At 35.6% G+C, this 19,725-nt stretch overlaps 1 protein-coding gene across 1 annotated transcript in view; it reads left to right on the top strand.

Moving 5' to 3' along the window:
- LOC112966067 (UPF0061 protein ETA_18310-like) overlaps positions 1–15,910 on the top strand; it is a 27,800-nt gene extending 11,890 nt beyond the window's left edge. The window contains 11 exon segments of the mRNA XM_026065746.1: positions 606–661; positions 663–676; positions 1,443–1,526; positions 2,988–3,117; positions 3,792–3,836; positions 3,925–4,006; positions 4,096–4,188; positions 7,277–7,356; positions 8,924–8,967; positions 14,833–14,912; positions 15,232–15,910. Coding sequence (XP_025921531.1) covers positions 606–661; positions 663–676; positions 1,443–1,526; positions 2,988–3,117; positions 3,792–3,836; positions 3,925–4,006; positions 4,096–4,188; positions 7,277–7,356; positions 8,924–8,967; positions 14,833–14,912; positions 15,232–15,354 — 831 coding nt within the window. The 3' untranslated portion in view covers positions 15,355–15,910.
- Positions 15,911–19,725: the final 3,815 nt, after the last annotated feature.

Here is a 19,725-nt window from a genome sequence, read left to right as displayed (position 1 = left end):
TCTTCTATAGTTTAAATATCTGGATTAAAAAAAAAAAAAAAAAAAAAAAAGCTTTTCAAAGTCTGCAATTTTAAAAAGTCTTAAAATTTGAAATAAGCTATAAGTTTTTATTAGCACAAGTTTGTAAATATTCTTCTGTAAAAAAAAAACTATTAGTTTCTCTCTGAAAATCCAATATTAATATTTTTTTTTCACAGTTTTTCATTATGTAAACATTTATTGGTAGTCTTCCATTTTCAGGGGGTTTTTTTGTTTGTTTTTTTTTCCTCCTACTCAGATATTAAGTGAACAGTAGTCATGGAGTGATGAATTATGCTCTTCCTTATATTAATATAGTATATATATTGTCTTCATTCCATTTAAGAATTGTTAATTTCTCTTAGTGCATCTGTGTGTGTTTATATAGCTGTAGCCTTTGGTGGACGAGGTTAATTTGCAAATCAGATCTTTTAAGAATGTGAATAAAAAGTCCTGACAGACATAGATATAGGTTTAAAAATAGAATGTATGGAATATTTCTAAAGTTAATCAAATTTTTATGTTGTTTATTGTATTCTGTATTTTTGATTGAGAGGACTTGAAGTAAAACATGTATTTGATTTTAGGAATTTTTCTCTACAGTTGTATTAGAGACTGCAAATCTGATTGCACTGTGGGTGTCTGGGTTTTGCACATGGTAAGCTGCAGTAGATACTATTGTGGTATTGGCTTTACAGGAGTGTCTCTTTATAGTTGTGTACTTAAAGGTGGATTTTGTACTGTCACGTTTAATTCTCTTCAGTCTTTCTGATATCTTTGTCTATAGCAGTATCTGTTATCCATTAATATTATACAAGTTCGTCATTAACAGTTAAGAGAGCTTTCTGATTTTTCAAAGTATGACTGTATTTGACAGAAGCAAGGAAGAGAACAATGTGGGCTCCTCAGAATTGCTGTGATTGTCTGATGTACATAGACTGTGTATTGATGTCGTCTAAAAGTTTCATTACTCTGAATTTGATGCATCTGCATAAGAACCTGACCTTTTATAGTGTATAGGATAGAGTGCTGTTCACCTTTATTCCAGATTTATATTATGAAAAATAAAATAGCACTGTGTTCCTAAGACAGCACACAGTCAATTTGCAAAGAAAAAAACTGATCAGTTGTGCAAGATACTCTTTCAATACCATGTGGCACTGAAAGGAAAAGGAAACAGTGCCACCTAGATGTAGAAACCAGAAGCAAGATAATTGAGAAAACGGTTTCTAGTTTTCATGCTTAAAATGCCTGCCAGATCAAGGAAAAAAGACACAAGATTATTTTCCAGAATCTGATCTCTGAAAGGTAACTGCTCCAAGGTTTTCTAGGTTCATTGGATTGATTTCACAGCTAATTTTCTAGGCTACAGAATTCAGGTGGAATTTTTACTTGTGTTTTTCTTTGTTGTTGTTTAATTCTAGGTATATGCAATACAGAAAACTTCAGTTTATTATCCATAACAATAGATTATGGTCCATTTGGATTTATGGACTCCTATGATCCAAGTGAGTACAGTGCATGTTTTTAAATGGATTTTTTGACTTAAAATAGATTCCATATATTAGTTTATGTAATTTCTCTGTGCATGAAAACTGTTTGAATTATTATCAGAAAAATCCTGAGTATGTCTATTGTCTGTAGTGTTTTAGGAAAGAATAGTTACATTCTAGATCAGAGGCCAGTTTTATGATACACTATACAGGTTCCGTTTCACGTTCTAAAAAATTCAAAGATGAAATGTTGCTATTAAAGCCAATTCTGTGAATAATCTTTCCTATTGAACTTCATCAATTGAACAGATGCTACAACAGAGACCTAGAACACTGAAAATTGCATATGGCTTTAAGCAACCAAAAGCAGAAGTTGTATATGACTTAGAATACATCATGCTCCATCTTTACAGTCACAGCAGCTAGTTATATACAGCAGGAAGAGAAATCTTTCTTTGAAAGTATGAACTCAGTTCATCTGGGATTGATTGATTGTAGGTCCAGTATGTACATAAGTGCATGTTATTGGATTGTTGTTTGGAGGCTGCATCTGAGTAAGGTTCAGAACCAGCAGTGTTTATCTCACTAACTGTTTTCATGAGACTGCAGCCTCAAATTAAGCAAGTCTCATGAGAATAGATGTTATACAATTTATATCATATTGAAGAAGTCCAAACTGAGTCCTTAAAATTGAGCTTTCCTAGTTTTAGACCTTTCCCTGAAACCAGAACCAGAAGAAATGGCTTAGATTTGAACTGATCACCAGATCTGACAGGTATATCTGCCTTAATGCTCCATCTGGTATTAAAATCCTCAGAAAATTCAGGCAATGCTATATGCATTGATCAGCTTAGCTGCATCTGATCTGGGTAAGAGGTTCATGCTGCATCCATTCTGAGGTTGGTGCTGTAGAGTATCCAGAAGTAGAATGTAAGCATATTAGGCATTTATTATCTCCCAAATGTGGATTTGCATAGTAGAATATCTTACCCCTGATTTTTCAGAAGTGAATATATAAAGCTTGGTTATACAACTAAACAAATCTTGTTCAGGTGGCCTATTTTTTTTAAATGCATTACTTTTCCAAAGATGTACATAAATCCTGAATCTGAACATATGATTATTTGTTTAGTCTGTTATATGTAGTAAACAACACTGAATAAAGCATGGCTTTTAGTGTAAAAATTGTCTGTTTCTGTTTAAACATCTGAATTAATTTTGTGTCTTCAAGTAGGAAGATGCCACTTGYGACATCTGGAAACTTGCTCACGAAGGATGTATTCCTTAGATTTGCAAATATTGAGTTAATCTAGTCTAAATAAATATGCTTGTGTTCTGAGTTTAAATATTTAGTACCTTCAGGACTTTTATTAGTTTGCTGTTTAAACATAAAAATGAATGAACATCGCTATTTTAACATTGGTTATTTATTCTAATTACTCCATTGTAGAAAAGTAATTTTTTTGTTTGAAACAGATTTTGTTCCAAACACATCTGATGATGAAAGGAGGTATAAAATAGGAAACCAGGCAAATATTGGGCTGTTTAATCTGAACAAGCTGTTACAAGCTCTAAAACCTTTATTGGATCCCAGGCAAAAGCAGCTGTAAGTAATCCTTAAAATATCTTAACACTTAAAAGAACTAGTGAGATCGGAGAGACTCTAATCACCATCTGCTTAGGAAAGAGAAGGGTTAGCTTTTAAAATATAATTTCTAAATGGAAATTGATTCTGGATTAATTATTGGCCAGAATAAGGTAGAGGGAGGGGAGGACTTTTTTTCCATTAGTCATAAATCATAGCAAAATATGACTGGAAAGCAATTCAAGATGTTGTCTAGGCCATTCTCCTTTCCCTAAGGTAGGACCTTTACCTGTAGTTTCCTGTTACAAGTTTGTTTAGGTTGTTGTTAAAGATGCCTACTTATGCCTTCATACAACCTTCTTAAGTAATGAGGAAGTATTTTAATATCCTACTGCAAAGATTCCTAACATGAATCTTGTTTGTGCAGTTAAAACTCATGACTTCTTACTCACTGTGAAAACTAAAGACAGATTGTGATTCTTTCTTTTTTGCAGCACCTGTTTATGTATTTGAAGTCTGCTAAAATGTTTCCCCTCAGTCTTCTTTTCACTACAAATCCCAGTTGGTTCAGAATATGGAAGTTGTTAGATATCAAACAGAAGTCGTTTTTCTCCTTTTGTGTACAGCAGGGTTGCTGTACGCAGCACAGTAGTATTGTAATTCTGTAGAATTTGACATTTCTTTTGTTTTTACAGAGCTTCACAGATTCTGGAGGAATATGGTAAACACTACTACATCTGGTATGTTGTTCTAGAACTTAAAATTTGTAGTCGTAATATTGTAAAATATGTTAGGTGACAATTTACTTACTATTGTTACTATTTTCAGTTTTGCAGAACTATTCAAAAGAAAACTGGGTCTTCTTGGGGAGAATGAGGATGATAACTATTAGATTGCTTTTCTCCTAAAAGTGAGTTTGCTTTGCTAATTTTGTTGGCCAACATCTGAACTGATATCTAATACGTTAAAAACACTGATAAAGTATGTTAATTTCACCAGCTCATGGAAGATACGAAGGCTGATTTTACAATGACATTTCGACAGCTCAGTGAAATTGCTGAAGACCAGTTAAAGGAACTCCATATTCCTGAGGTATTGATTAATACACACATCCCATTTTAGGAATACTCAATATCAAATCAGGTTGGACATAATGCTGATATAATGAAGGACCCCTGATATAATGGAGGACACCTGAAGCTGTGACTTGCCTGTGAAACGTGTGCAATTGTAGCATTATTAAGGGACAGGGAGACTAAGGGACCTGTATCTTGCTATCATCCTCTGTTAAGTCTGTGTCTGATAATGAAGGATATGTTAACCAAGACTGCTGAAGTCAACTTTTCAGCCTCTGGTATAGGTGCAATATGAGTAGTCATAAACATTCATGCACACATAGGAATGTCTTCACGTTTAACATGGGTCTCCTGGACACCCTTAGAAACTTGTTTGTAGTTAAAGATCTTTCTCCAGCCTGAATTGTCATCTGAGTGTACACAATATTTTTACAACTGAAATATTAGTAAGAGCTTTCTTCCCTGCAGCTTTTGGTTTGTTTAAGAATTCTTTCTGATATTATTTCAGAAGACACAAGCAAAGCTGGACAATGCTTATGAGAGCAATTTCAATCTTGGACCCACCAAATTTACCTAAAGTGGGTTTACAGGTTGTCTTAAACCTCTGTTCTCAAGCCCATCAGCTTGTCTCAGTATCTAATGATAAGTGAGATCCCACCTCATAAACTCTTGCTAGAATCTCAGCCTGTCCTGGCCTCTGCCCTTCCCTGAGCACAAGATTGGTCCTAAATGTAGCCTAAAGCCTAGGAATGCATAGCATAGGTTCTGCTTCGTTTACTGTTCCATCCCATCTTGCTACTAACTCCCACCAAACTTATTCTTCAGGGCCAATTATTAAAATAAAAGAGATTTAAGCTTTCCAGCAGTGGAAAGAGATGAACTTCATAGCCTGCATATGGTGCAGCCTTCAGAAATGGAAATATGACTGGAATGTTTTGAACTGGAGTAAGATGCTTACCAAGTAATAATCACATAAAAATGTAGAATGGAAATTCTGAAAAGGAAGTTTGTAAGTACCAGATCTGGAAAGGAAAAATGGAGACCTTTTCACAGGAGCCAAAAAGATTTTCTTTCTTTAGACAGTACCTTTTCCATGTGGCAAGTATTAGTCACTTTGGGAAACTTTGTTGCCTTTCTCTAACTTCTGGCTTATTTCTGTTTGTCTTTGAATCTAATTTAAGCCAAGAGAGCAGGTGAGGTTTTTTAGGGAGCAGAATGACCTGGTGCATAAAGCATAGAGTGAAAGTGAGAAGTTATTGTTTCTTTTTCTAATTATGTCCCAGATAATTAAGTGATCTTGACCAAATTCTCTGCTTTTCAGTCCTTTCTTCTGTTAAATAAGGGGTTTTATCTGACTTTTTGTGTGAGCCTTAAGCCACTAATGGTTAACAAATTGAGATTTTCTAGTGGTAAGCAACAAAAATGCAAAGAACTGTAGCTGTGGAATTAATCATTTGTATGGAGAGCAGATGGGTGTGTTTGTAAGAGAGGGTATTTTTGTCATAGAATAAGAGGAATTTTTCCATTTCTTAGCAACCTGCATGTGCCAGGAAGAATGGAAGCCTCCCTCATGCGCTGCGGAGTCACTCCCAGACTCCTGCGGTAGTGACATTCATGGCAATTGCATGTCCCCCTCTTTGAAGGCGCAGACTGGGAAGCTTTCTTGCTTTTCCCTAACTTCTGACTTATTTCTGTATGTCTTTGAATCTGATTTATAGATCATGGTGTAATTGTGACCTTGCTACCACTCTGAGGGTGGTCTGCAGCCTTAACTGGAAGTGGTTGGGGTTTTTTTTGTTTGTTTGTTTTCTTCAGACAATTAAGTAATTTAGCCCACAAGTTCTGAGTCCCAGAACTGATGTGGTAAAGCAGGTACAATTTTTTGCAGGTAAAAAAAAGATTTATTTTTTTAAAGAAATTTTTTATATAAAAGTTCTCCTGTTGTTCACTCATGCACTAACACTTTGTCGGTGGCAAATTAGGTTCACTTGCTGGTTTGTAGATCACTGAAATATTTTTCTTTCAATGCGGATCAGAATTGATCTAAGAATGCAAGAAGCCTTCAGAAGCACTGCGGGAATCCTTACATTCTAGTAGTGACTGGAAACCTTCTGGTGTTCCTGCTAAAGCAGCCTAACGCTGCACACCTTGGAAGAAATGCTTGATGTCCACATTCACCTGCTGTTCACATGCTGGACCTTCAGCTCTTAGTCACTTCTTTAATTTTAACTCATTTTTATACTCAAATGTGTTTTTCATTATATTTTTCAACTCCCATTCCTTTAAAAAACACACAGAGATGTGATTGAACCTTAGTTTCATTCATGCTTTTAGTTTCCCTTGCTTCACTTCCCCTCCCCCGCCTTTTTTTTGTATGTCTGCTGTTTATCTCCTTTTATCTATGTTCATTTCTTTCCAATCTGTTCTTTCTGTGAAGTTCATTTTTTTGGTCTGTAAGCTTTGGCTACTTTATTTCAACCAAACAATATAACACAGTTATTAATGCAGTGTAGCCTGCCAGGGAAGCCTCGTTTGTGGTTGTTGTCCAGCACCGGAGGTGGTAACCCCAAGTTCTGGTTACTCTGTTTTCCTTTTCCAAGTTTTGACTCTTTTCCCTTCCTCCCCTCCTCCTGTCTCTATTAATCTCCACAGTCTTCTCCTATGCCTGTAGACTTTAAGTTACCCTCTTTCTCCACACCCTGTCTTTCTTTATCAATATCTTCCCCTTACCCCCCAATTTTGGAAAAAAAAAAAACAAAAAACAATCTTTACAAATAGATCCGATCCATGTACTAAACTCAGAAGAGAGTAGCACCTAAAAAATGGGTCAGTGGATAAACTAAAGAAAAACAGGAGTGAAGTCTTGGAGGTATTTAGGTAGGATTCACCATAACAGTCATGGATTAATATGGAGGCATCACACTAGCAAAAAGAAATAATTTGAATATAGAGGAAGAGATACTAGTAGAGTTTTGAGGGAGAAAATTTGTTGAGGTCATCGTATTGTTCCCCCCATCCTCTCTTCATTCATTTGTTCATTTTGTTTTTTGCTTAATGAGGATAACATTCTGTTTACCTGCCATTAGCTGTTTCTTTCTCTTTAGGAGTTCTGGGCTCTGCAGGATCTGGCTAAACACAAGTTATTTTCAGGATGGGTTGCTATGTACCTCTTGAGGTTAAATCGGTAAGTCTGATGCAGTTCCAGGTTTAAAAGTAACAGCAGGCAGGTAGGAGGCAAATTCAATCTACAGTGACTTGGATCAGATTTTTCATAATCTTTTGTGGGTCCAGTAACCTGGCTTCAAATATGCTTTGATAAGTCTTTTTGTCTGTGTGGTTCTAGATTCTGCTAGCTTCCATAATAATTGCATAATTGTAATATATTGTCTGATTGTATTGTAGTTCTGTTTCGACACACAGGTATATAAAAATGACATGGGAGGAGTGGTCCGTATTTATTGTCCTTCAGCGATCATTCAATCGGATTTCTTCAGTTAATAGTTTTTGTTAAAATATCAGTCCTTCGGATTCATTCCAGAAATCCAAAAGTCAGGCTGTGAAAATACATAGGAATGGATAGTGTTTCATTGCTGTTAATACTGATTTTTTTCAAATCTGTTTTGCATATATAATAGTATTGCCTTGGAATGGCAGGGAGTGGACGTTGAACAGTTGTGAAGGCACAGATTGTATTTGGAAGCCACTGGTGTTGTGCAGCTAGTGACTTTTATGTTAGAACTTCCTACCAATTATTTTGTCATAAATCAATAAAGAATACTTTCATTTCTCCTAGTCATGTATGCTATGCATGGCTAATAATAGTGAAAAGAAATATGTATTAGGTACTTGGGAACTGTAGACTGGTAATACAATTCTCAGGGAGGAAATCAATGCCAGAAGTAAAACTTAGAAGAAAGTGTGCAACATTTTTCAAGTATAATCATTCTTAAAGATTTACACCTGCCTCCCCTGAACACAACAGCAGAACACTTAATGATTTTAATAGAATATTTAAAAAAATAAATAAGCATAACACTCATTAGCTAAATCAATTTCAGATTTAAACAAAAAGGCCAAGTTGGATAAACTGAGCATGCTCCAAAATTCTTGCACAGCAAATTTTATTCATATTTAGTGTTATAGCCGTACTATAAATTTATGGATACATATATAGGGAAAGAGAGAGAGATTGAGAGATTGAGATTTTATATATATATATATATATATATATATATATATAGCTATGTTATATATCATAGCTGTGTTGTAGATTTGGAATTTATAAAACCCACTGGAAGCATGAGTGTCACTTTTCTTGATGCATAACTATATATTTGCACTTGCAACTTAGAGTGGGGCACAAGAAGTTAGACCTACAGTGTGAAACAAAACCTCTTGAGAATATATTCGTTACRGGTAGTTGCAATCAGCTATTGTATCCTGGATGCACAATTTTTCTGAGGAAACCCAGAGGAAGTATGTCTATTCCAGTTCTGGAAAGATGGAAACTGAATATTTCATGGCTGATGTCTTGAAGAAGGATTAGCAGAAACATGAAAGAAAAAATCCAGTTAATGTTTGTTTAGTTCTTGTAGTTCAAACAGTGAAATTGCTTGCTTGCCTTCTGTTTACAGTAGACGGTTATTGTAGTGAAAGGGAAAAAGTGGAAAATGTGGCATGAGTAAGAAAAATAAAATGAACAACATTGACATTTACCTTTTTTCTTTTTTTGATTTGTTTTTCTTGTATAGTAACAAAGGTGATTCTGACACAAAGAGAAGAAAAAGAATGGCAAGTTAGTAAAACAAGTTAAGCATTTAGAACTTTTCAGAAAATCTGAAATGTTTTGATAAAAAATGTATTCCCAAAAACTCACAGTCCAGGCACCAAGTATTCATTTAAATAAATTATTGTGGCTGTGACAAGTTAGTGGTCTGAGGACAGACTCGGTTCTTCATCAGATGGACTAGCAAACTTGGTTGTTGGTGATACAAGAAAAATTGGGGGGGGTTCCCCCCCACACCTTTTTTTTTTTTTATTCTGAGGGATTTTTTTTTTTTTTTTTTGCCTTTTTTTTTTCTCCCTCTCTCTGAGTTGCTTGATTTCCAGGGAACTGTGCAAGATTCAGTTCTTGTTTTCTCTGTGGTGTGGAGAATAACTGAATAATTGTGTTTTGTGGGAGTCTTTTGCTTCTCCAAGCTAAATCCCATAACAATCCAAATAAATTCATATGCTTGGTGATGGCAACTAGCTATTTTACATAGGTTTCTTTAGAGTTAGTTATTTTTCCTTTTGAGAAGCACTGAAATGTACTGTTTTTCTGAAGAGGAGAAACGCTAGTCTCATTACACTGCTGCAAATCTTGTAATACTATAAATTCCCTATAGCTATCTCCAGTTTCACCCAATGTTGTTCTGATTAGGATCTAGCCATGTGCATCTGGCTAGGCCTGTATATACATATATACTTCCTACATAAGTCAAATGATCATGAAGTTCCTTGGCTACAGTAAGGCTCTCTTCCTCCTTAGTGAACCACCCTTTTCCCTTCTTAAAAAGCAGAAAAAAACCTTAATTTCATTGTCTGCATTTATGAAGAAATATAGGTAACTTGCAGAAGTAACTAACTTGAAGATATGAGATTCATGTACATGTAAAAAAAAAACCCTCATATCTTTGCAGTGCCATTTCACTTTAGATAGAACATATTCATAAGTGCATGTTATTATTTTAGTCATTTGAAGGGTAAGAGGTATTGTTCCAAATTTCAGTATCTATTTAAAGCCAAACACTCTGCACAGTGATCCAAAAATTGTGAAGTACAACTTACTCTTCTGTGTTATAATAAACTGCACTTCTTTCTGCTATGCAGCATTAAGCATTTTGCTGCTTGTTTCTTAAAAACAGAAAAATGGTGTTCACTTTTGAAGTGGTTGCTTTCGTCTACTTCTCTGAACAGTCCCAGTGAAACTAAGCTGAAATGAGAAGCGTCAATATCTGGGTTTGAAGTCTAGACATTTAGGATGCTTACTTGATCTGGATTTTATTCCTAAATATCAAGACTATTTTTTTCCCTTTAAAAATATCCGGCCCTTATCCCTTTCTGCTGTGAATACAGTCATAGGCATATCAGTTGACTGATGCCTAAGAGCGTGAGATAATGGAAACGCACCACGGCCACTAGTCCAAGTTGCCCTTCTCTTGATTTTGCTGTTTTTGAATGACAGAGCACATGTTGGTTCATGTTTGCGGTGGCTGAAATCACAGGTCGTGAAGACCAGAGGGTTTTTCCTATCAGTATCCATAAAGGGTGCTCTGAGCTACGTCACACCAAGTGAGCTATAGAGATTGGAGCGATCTCACTCAGCGGCCCGGTTATGTTCTACTCTGTATCAGCTCTCATTTTCCTATTTGTTTATCTGCTATCTTTTGTTTATTATTTTCTTTATTTTTGCTTACATTTTTCTTTTTCTTTTTTCTCTTACTTTTTCTTTCCCCTTTTTTGCAATTTCCATGTCAGGAGTTGCTGGGCCTTTGGTCTGATGCATGCTTTGGTGCTTGTGGACTTCATTTATTTTTTTTCCTTTTGATTCCCTTTAAGAACTTAAGAATTATTGACTTATGGGCACCTGGTTGTGTGTATCTTCTGATTTCTCAAGCTGAACTTCACCTCGGTGTCTTGAAACGTTGGATATGCTCTGGCTGCTATCCAAGCTGTAACTCTTCATTACAAAGTATGCAGCTCCCTTAAAAGGCCCCTAGGATTTGACTTTTCTTGAGAGATGCCCTTCCTCTTCTGCTTTATCTGCTTCTCCTGAGTGCAAGGAACATCTTTTCTTCAAATCTCCACCTCCTTCCCTGAGCCATCTGGAAATGTGACAGTTCACAGAAAGATCCCATTAGGCTCCTGATCCTGGCACACTGGACTAGGATTTGTTGGAGTGTTCAAGTATGTCCAGATCCTTTCTACATCTTAGAAAGAATTCAGGTTTCTGATGGGTACCACCCTGTTTTTTTCTGCACCTGCAGAACTGGGCCTTACTCATGAAAGGAAGGTGTGGTTCTGAGTGATCAAATACCCTATTTACTTTAATTCTGCTGGTTATTCTAAGTACAGAATGGTAGAGGTACTGGATTTAGCTGTGTATCGCAACAAAAACAGTGGATCTGAAATTCTGAAAATTGTTCAGAGATTTTTTTTGTGGCTGTGCAATAAACTGTAGTAAACTTGTGAAAAGTTCGCCTGTAAATGACAATGAACAATTGAAAATCTCTGGACAAAAGGGAATGAAGCAAATGCAGGATCTGATCTAATTCTGCACCAGAGGTATTATAAGGTTCACTGTTATGCTGCTCTGCAGGGCGTTTTATTTACATCTCTAATGGAAATGGCTGTACTCTTTTGTTAGATATTGATTCGCCACTCTCTTCAAAAGCTTTGATTTAGGAGAAAGATGGAAGGAGTTTGCACTGAGTTACAGTAGTAAGATAGTAAAGACTACACAGGGCACAAATTATCACCTTCATGCACCTTCATGTTTGCATCCTCATTTTCTAAGGCTCCATCCATTTTTAAGAACACTTCTTACAGTTTTACATGCATCTTTAGAAAGTTAATATGAAAGCAGCCAACAAGAAGAATGCAGTAAGGTTTGTTTTTGTTATTTATATTTTGGTAGGGTTAGGAAGTCTCAGCTGTGGCACTCTGAGGCACTTAACTGCTTTTTCAATGTTTCCAGCCACCCTGCTTTCCTCAGGTAAAATTTCATGCTAAAAACTATACAAACAGACTTCTGTTCTTCTATGATGTTTTTGAATCTGCTTTTAGAGAAGATTATAACATTTTGAGCTTTCATTCCAAATCGGAAAGGATCCCAGTCTGGGGATGATCTTTTGCAAAACAGCATCATGCTTTTCTAAATGCATCTCAGAGGATCCTCTGGTATAGGAGACGGGCAAGACGAGGAAAAGGTTTTGCTCCCAGGGAAACGCTTCTGCTGTGCTACTGATCTCAGCTTTGGTAGAAGTCCAAAGTTCAATGTGCAGAGATTCATGGTGTAGTTAAATTTCCCTCCATATATTTGGTCATTGCTCCATGTTCCTCAAGTGGAGCTAGCAGGAATTCCCAATAGGCTACTGATGTTAATATGCTACTGTTTGTTTTATTTTAAGTATGTGCTTCTACAACTGTCTCTTGTCAATACAACTTGCAGGACAAGCCTGGCTCAACTCGATCAACTGTGTCACCTCTTTTCTTGTTAAATACAAAACTGTCATGGCTCTGTAGATTTTTATATGGGCAGGTGAAGTCCCACTAAGTTCTTCTTTGCTGTCTTTACTGTTGACTGACCTTGAATATGTTGCCATTAACTTCTCATTATTCATCACCTTTCCCACATTATTGAGAAGTGTGGTAAATATCTTAAGTCCCAAAGTACGTTACATTGAAGCATCTGAAGTTGGTCACTTATTCAGTTATCTTTACTTTTTCTCTCATCCTTCAGTTTTTAGTTCTAGTAATGCTTTATCTTGTACTGCATAAACTTAGATTCTTAGGAGTTTATCCAAATCCCAATACAAGTCTATCATCTTATTTCTTTATTAAAAAAATTTGTAGGATAAATCATAAAACTCTCATAAGGGCACAATTTTCTTTACGAAATTTCTTTATTCTTTTCTTATTTATCTTATTCTTTTATAATTCTCATGTCAATTGTTTTAATTCCAGATATTTTTATCTCCACTGTGAAACTTGTCAGTTTGCAATTGTTAAGAATATTTTCCTGGGACGAATATTCTCCTGCTAATATGAATCATACAAAAAATGATAATTCACATTAAAACCATGAGTCATATATTAACTTATTCAGCTTTTCAGTATTCTTTTTATATTATCATACTTCACTGCTGAAGATCTATCTACTGAGTTAAATCAAATACTTGTCCAGAGCAAATCATTTTGCCAAGAGGGAAGACAAGATTTCTTTAGTGGTTAGGGAAAGATGTTGGTATGACTATGTAGAGATGGCCAGGGCTCCCAGCAGCGAGTTGTTGGCCTTTGTTTAATATATATAGATACATATAGAATGACACTGTCATGTTAAAAAGCAGAATGTCTGTATCTAGATTGATTGCATCTCAGTCTTAATTCTTAGGGAAGCCAGTACCTACGCATTGTGCTAGAAAGTCGTTAGATTACCTAGACAACTTTTATCATGCAGGGAGAGCATTCCCTTTGTCTGGCTTTGTGCTTGTTTAAGAAGTGACAGTGCCACCTGAGACGAGGTGCTTTTGGTTTCAGCCCACATTCTTATTTTATAAGAGCTTCACCTTCTTTGTTCTGGCAGGAACATTAGTGGCTGGAGTTCAGTACTTACAGCAGAAAGTGATTTTTGTCATTTACTTTTCTCAATAGTAAAAAGACCCATTGTGTAATGCTGCTGTATGTCAAATCCTGTGGCTTAGAACTGCTATAATTTGTTTTTCAATATAAAGAATATAATTGTATTGTGATACATAAAATAATTACACAAGTGCTTGTTCACTGATTATATAACTTCAGTAAATTCTAGTTTGTTATGTGGATAAATGGTGCTTTTCAGAAGCAGTGAGTATTACAGAGAAGTCTGTTCACTGCGCTAAGCACTCATTCTGTCCAGGGGATCATCAAAGGTTTATGAAGTCCTGCGATTGTCTGTCCACAAAACCTTAGCAAGAGCAAGTCATCGCTTTTCTCAAAGACATCAATTGCCTTGGTAGTCAGCTCCAGGATAAACAAATTACTTTTGCAAGCCGAAGAAGCACTATAAGGAGATACAAGAATAGAGTGAAGTGGGAAGTGGGAATAGATTAAACTTAATCTCTTTATCTAAAATACTTTTTTTGATCCTTCCCCACCTCATTTATTATTTGTAAATAAATTAAGATCATAACAAATTGATTTGAGGAATTGAATAGAGCGAAATTTGGGATGGTGAGCAGATGATTTTGAGGCCTTAGGTTTTGATGAATGCTATGCTTTCTCCAATATCCTCTTTCAAATATGCTTTAGGCATATTTATAAGAATATTTTATATAACTACAGATTTTTTTACAGATTTTACACAGCTATAGATTTTTTTAAATAAATATTTCATGTTAGTTCAAACCTTGTGTTTTATATAATATTTATTTCATACAAAACCTATTGGAACATGAACAGGAAGGAGAGGAACAGATGAAGTTTGTGTATGGCCATAAATCACAGACTTTTGGTTTCAAGGCCACAGGTGATAACGCCTCCAGTATCACTAATCTCTTCATAGAATAATCAGTTACTGACTTTGGGAAAATGTGCAAGAAACTAGGCCCTAGTAAACTAATTGCTTTTGAAAAGTCTGCTGAAGTTCATATCTGGAAATCCTTTTCCTATCAGTGTGATCTTCAATACCATTCTTCTAATTTTTCATATTAAACATAAGCAATGGTACTTTGGCACTGGTACTTGTGTGAGTTAAAAAATCCATATAAAAATGAATAGATTAATTCTTTTTACTTCTTATGCCATTTTTTCTTGAACTGCAAATTAAACCTTCCCACAGGTTTCAGTGACTTGTGTGCTGCTTTTTGCTTTTACTGAACTTGTGTAACTGAATTTAACATGATTTAACTTTTGTTTTCAGCTGTTAATCCTAGGTATGTGCTTAGGAATTGGATAGCAGAATCAGCAATACGAAAAGCAAATTTGAATGATTTTTCAGAGGTAAAACTGGTTATTTCTTTCTTGAYGCATTTATATTATTAAAAAAATTTTTGTTGTAGTATGGATTCAAAGTGTGAACACTTTGAGCAACAGTGTACTATATAATGCCAATAACTGTTAATAGTATTAATGTGATTATGAATGCCATCAGTTATAATATGAATAGTATTGGTTATAAAACTGATAGTACTAGTAATAGTAAGCAATTAATGGAATAATTTCTAGAGCCAGGACAGTGCTTTGTATGATGTGGCAGAGATTTTTCTTATTTAGAGGAAAACATCTTGTACAAAAATTTACCCGTTTTAATTGCTTCCAGGTTCACCTCCTACAGCAGGTTTTACAACATCCCTTTCATAGACAACAGGCCGCAGAGAAAGCGGGCTACTCGCGACGTCCACCAGATTGGGCCAGGGATCTTAAAGTAAGCTGTTCATCCTGAGAGAAAGTTGAATGAGTAAGAAAAAAGGTCAAGGTCAGAGCTCAGGCCTTCAAATGGGATTAAGGAATCAAGCCACAGGAACTTCTCTCCTTTATTCTTTGTGGACTGGAATCTGCTACTCTCTAGACGAGGTCTTGACCAACTTTATAAAAATAAGGAAATGGACTGCTGTGTATGGTTGCATCAAAAATTTATATTGGCATTTATAATTCTTTAGCTGTGCATTAATTTGAGTCTCAGTAATACAGTGCTGCCAAACTATCACAACTTCTCAAAATTCATGTCTTACTGGTTGAATCTCAATAAGTTTTAATGGCTGATCAATTTAAAATCCATCTATGCAAGTTTTAATTATACAATATTTTGATGAATTTTCTCACTTGCTGTGACACACTCTCCAAATATATTTGTGTTCTGAAAATATAAATGTTCCAAAGTCTTTTGCAGAGTTGGAACAGGGAATGATCTTACACTTAGATCCTGCTATGTTTTCTCTCTTTGCCCTTGTTGTGTCCCGTTAAACTGCTGAAAAAGATTTAAAGGACATTGAATTAAATAGTGAGTGACTTTGTCTATCTCAGGAATGACTTGCCCAAGAATAACTCTTGGTGCTCTTTGCCAGAGTCAGGTGCCTCTCAGGCCTAGCTCGCTGCTCTTTGAAAGTTTCTCTTTTGATAGTATTGTGGAGATTGATGGTGCACAGATATGAGTCAGGAAACTTCCACTGGTTGGACATGGAAAAAGACTTTCCTGAAAGTATCTCATTATGTATATATTCAGGTCAATGTGCCTTTCATATCCAGCCAAATGATGCTGCAAGGGGCTAACAAAACTGTTATAGGGAAAATATTTAAAATTCAGCTTAAACTGTTACATAATAGTCCTTTGGATTGCAAAGGCGAGAGACTAGTCTTTGTTTTGTGAATCGGGTCCTGTTATTCATTCTTGTTTGACACTCCAGTTACACGTCACCAAAAAAGAGTATATAATTAAGCCAAACTGATAGGTAATCAGTCAGGTGCAATGTTATGCTAGAAAGTTTACAGCAAAAATCATTTATTTGAGGGCTCTGTTACTTCTTGACCTTACCTTGGCTCTTCTCAAATCCAAAATGGATTGTTCTAGAATCTCCAAATTTCTTGAGTGCCACTTGACTCTGAAATAGAGGCTATTCAATGGCATAATTAACGTTTCACAAATCTATTTCTAGAAATATAATTAGTAGGAAAAACAGTTCTGTATTATTAGAAATCTTTCAGTGACAAAAAAATATTTGAATGCCTTTGACTTTAATCAGCACAATTATTCAGGAACTCCTGATATACAGTTGTTCAAATATAAATAATAGTATCATAATGTGAGGCACAGTGTGTATGTATTTAACAACAGTTTCATGAAGATCCTGACCAAATTTTAAGCAACTTACACAAGTTCAGTCTGGGTTAAATCGCAGTTTTGATGATTGTATTCAAAACTGTGGCTGATGCTGCTCTACTCTAGAGGTGAGCTTTCTGCAGCAGGTATTTAATAGTCTCAAATGATATACGGACCAAGGCTATGAACTTTATAGGTAGAATACTGTCTTTAATGTGTCATTCATCAAAATATTTTTTCCAGTATAGGAAGCTCAGTAATTTGCTGGTAGCGAGAGAGCTCTGGAGGATGCAAGAAATGCAAGGTCACGTGGACTAGTTCTAATATACAATACAATTTTAGGATATATGGAAATGTATTTCTTACGTTTCCATTTCTGAAATTTCCGAAGTTTTAAGAATCCTTTGGTTCAGTGTTCTCTGTTGTTGCTTTGAGAAAGTATGTCGTTCTTAAATATTTCTCATTGTAAGGCAATAATTGTTAAATATTCATGACACTTTTTCCCCAGAATGTAAAACCAGCCGGGTTTCCAGTGCATTTGTACTGGCAGTGATGGCAACAATAACAGAATAGTTTCAGTATATATCTTTCAGTTCTTATGTATAATCTGAGGATGTACATGTAGTTTCTATGGTATTCCTACTTGTTCAATTGCAAGGAAGATAACTTTTGCAAGAGCACTTGGAAATTAAATATAGATTTTTTTGTTTGTTTGTTTAAGCCAAAAGGACTAGTTTCTGTTCTGCTCAGAGCCAACCATTTTCTAAGCATGGTCCAAACATAAAAGTGAAGTCTATCTTTTCCCGGAATATCTAATCCTGAAACTAAGGTGCAGGAGGCTAGACATACTGCAAAATCCAGACATAGGTTGCTTTATCATTAGTAATCTAAACTTGTGTGTAAGCATTCTGGCTATAGTGGGTTAGATGGGATTTAAGTGAGAGGAGACGTTGACTTGATACACTAGTAACATGTAACCGTTCTACTTACAAAATTTAGCATGGATAAAGCAAAATGTGTTTATGTGGAGGAAATCAACACTGGACACAATGGATCAGCATCTCAACATGAAAGTTTGCAGCTGCTGCTTGTAGCTGTGTAGCCGTTGTAGCTTTGTGGTTGTAGCTGTTTATCATTTTTGACATGCAATAGTTACTGATAGAGGCAAGCTAGAAATATAAGTGAAGTGTTTTTTCCAACTCATTTTTACAAGAGCATTGTACGTTACTATAGTGATCCACATGCATTCACCACAGGATTAGACTGCTGTAGTGTATTTGTGTTATGTACCAGGAAAATGAAGGTGAAGCCAGAGAAGAGGCCAAATACTTATTAAGAAGGAGCCTCACTTTGTGGGCATGTAACATTCCCTGTGAAGGTAGTAAGTGCTCTTCTGCTGCCACTGGGATTAGTGCTCTGGCTGGCAACACCTCTACATAAAAGCAGTAAATCCTAAAATCCTTACATTGGCTCCTGCCTGCTCTTCTGGACCTGCCTCTTCCTTCATGGTACTGTATGTAAACACAACAGTGATGTAGGAGAAGGTTGGGAGTAAAAATACTGTAATGGGTAATCAACCAGGTGATTATTTGTACTCTCTAACTTTTTCTATATTGGAGAAACAGTTATGAGTGTCAGCAGTGGTGATCCCCTGCATCTAGATTTTTCATTGCCAATCTGCCTTTTTACTTCCCGAAACCTGATGGAAAACTGATCTCTTGAAGTAGGTCCTTCTTCCATGTCAGAGTGATGGAACAGCCCAACAGAAAAAGCTGCTGAGACTGCTTCTATTTGAGGTATGGAAAAAGGTTAAAAATAACGTGCTGTGATTTCAGATCTTTTCAGGCTAAAATTCTGTTCTTAATAATGTACATATTACCTAGCTCTACAGGAATAAGACAATTTCATATGGCAATAGGTTAGACAGAGGAGGAGGGAATAATTTCTATTTTTTACAAATGTTTTGATTTAAAGTTTCTGTTCTATAAAGCATAGTCTTGGAAAGGAAGGGTTTTTTGTTTGTTTGTTTTTTATATATTTTGCAGCATCATTTTTTCCCATTGAATAATGCCAGATAATTGTGTGTCATTAAGATGGTAGTTCTGTTCTGTTCTTTGAAAGGAGCTTTTGAACACTTACATTTCAGAAATTCAATGCAAGTATGTACCTACACAAGATTGATGATAGTTAAAACACTGAGATGATTAGAAATCTGATCTCTGGAGTTTTCTGTAGGCTTTGGTTCTTTTTATTTTGAAGAGAGCTCAACTTTTTTTTCTGTGCAACATCGCTAAGTATATGAGTTATGACTGACTACAAATGTTAAAAAATATATATATATATATATATAGTGCTGTGACAAAAGAGAAGGGAAGAAATAGGGCAGGAGGCGGGGCATTGTGAGAAGTGTAAATGCTAAGAAGGCTGTGTAAAACTCTATGAACTCAAAGAAACTAGCTTATTGTGCAACATTTTTCCAAAGACAAATTCTGCTTTATTTTGATGATGGTTATATATTTAATTTAAAAAAAAAAATCCATTTGATATAAAGATAGTTGGATAGCAGATAGCTGTGTCACTTGTGTGTGTCAGAGGTGCGCGCTTAACAGCTCTTCATAAAACGACACCCAGATCTTTAGCATTTAATGATTCTCTGTATTGTTTAAATCAATCAGGTATGAAAAAAATTGGAAGTCATTAATCTTTTTTTTAACCTACTTCTAGCTAATATTTTTTTCTTCTGCACTTAGAACTAAGGCTTGTACTTAATTGGCTAAGCTTATGAACCTTGCACTTGTTTCGAGAACATTTCTCAGTTTGGATATTTGGCGATGGTATCTTTTGAATGCTTTAGCCTGTCAGTTCAAAACTTCTAGGTAACATTTTTGTTATCAGTGAACAGAGCTCTCCTGATGAGAGCTTATTCCTCACTTTGAAAGTGAGGAAACTGGAAGACCAGTAGGAGTTGCATGGGCTCTGTCTGTATTGGTAAATAAG

Source organism: Apteryx rowi, unplaced genomic scaffold (assembly GCF_003343035.1).
Source record: "Apteryx rowi isolate R43461 unplaced genomic scaffold, aptRow1 scaffold_231, whole genome shotgun sequence".
Lineage (NCBI taxonomy): Eukaryota > Metazoa > Chordata > Aves > Apterygiformes > Apterygidae > Apteryx > Apteryx rowi.
This window is presented reverse-complemented; position numbering and strand designations above follow the sequence as displayed.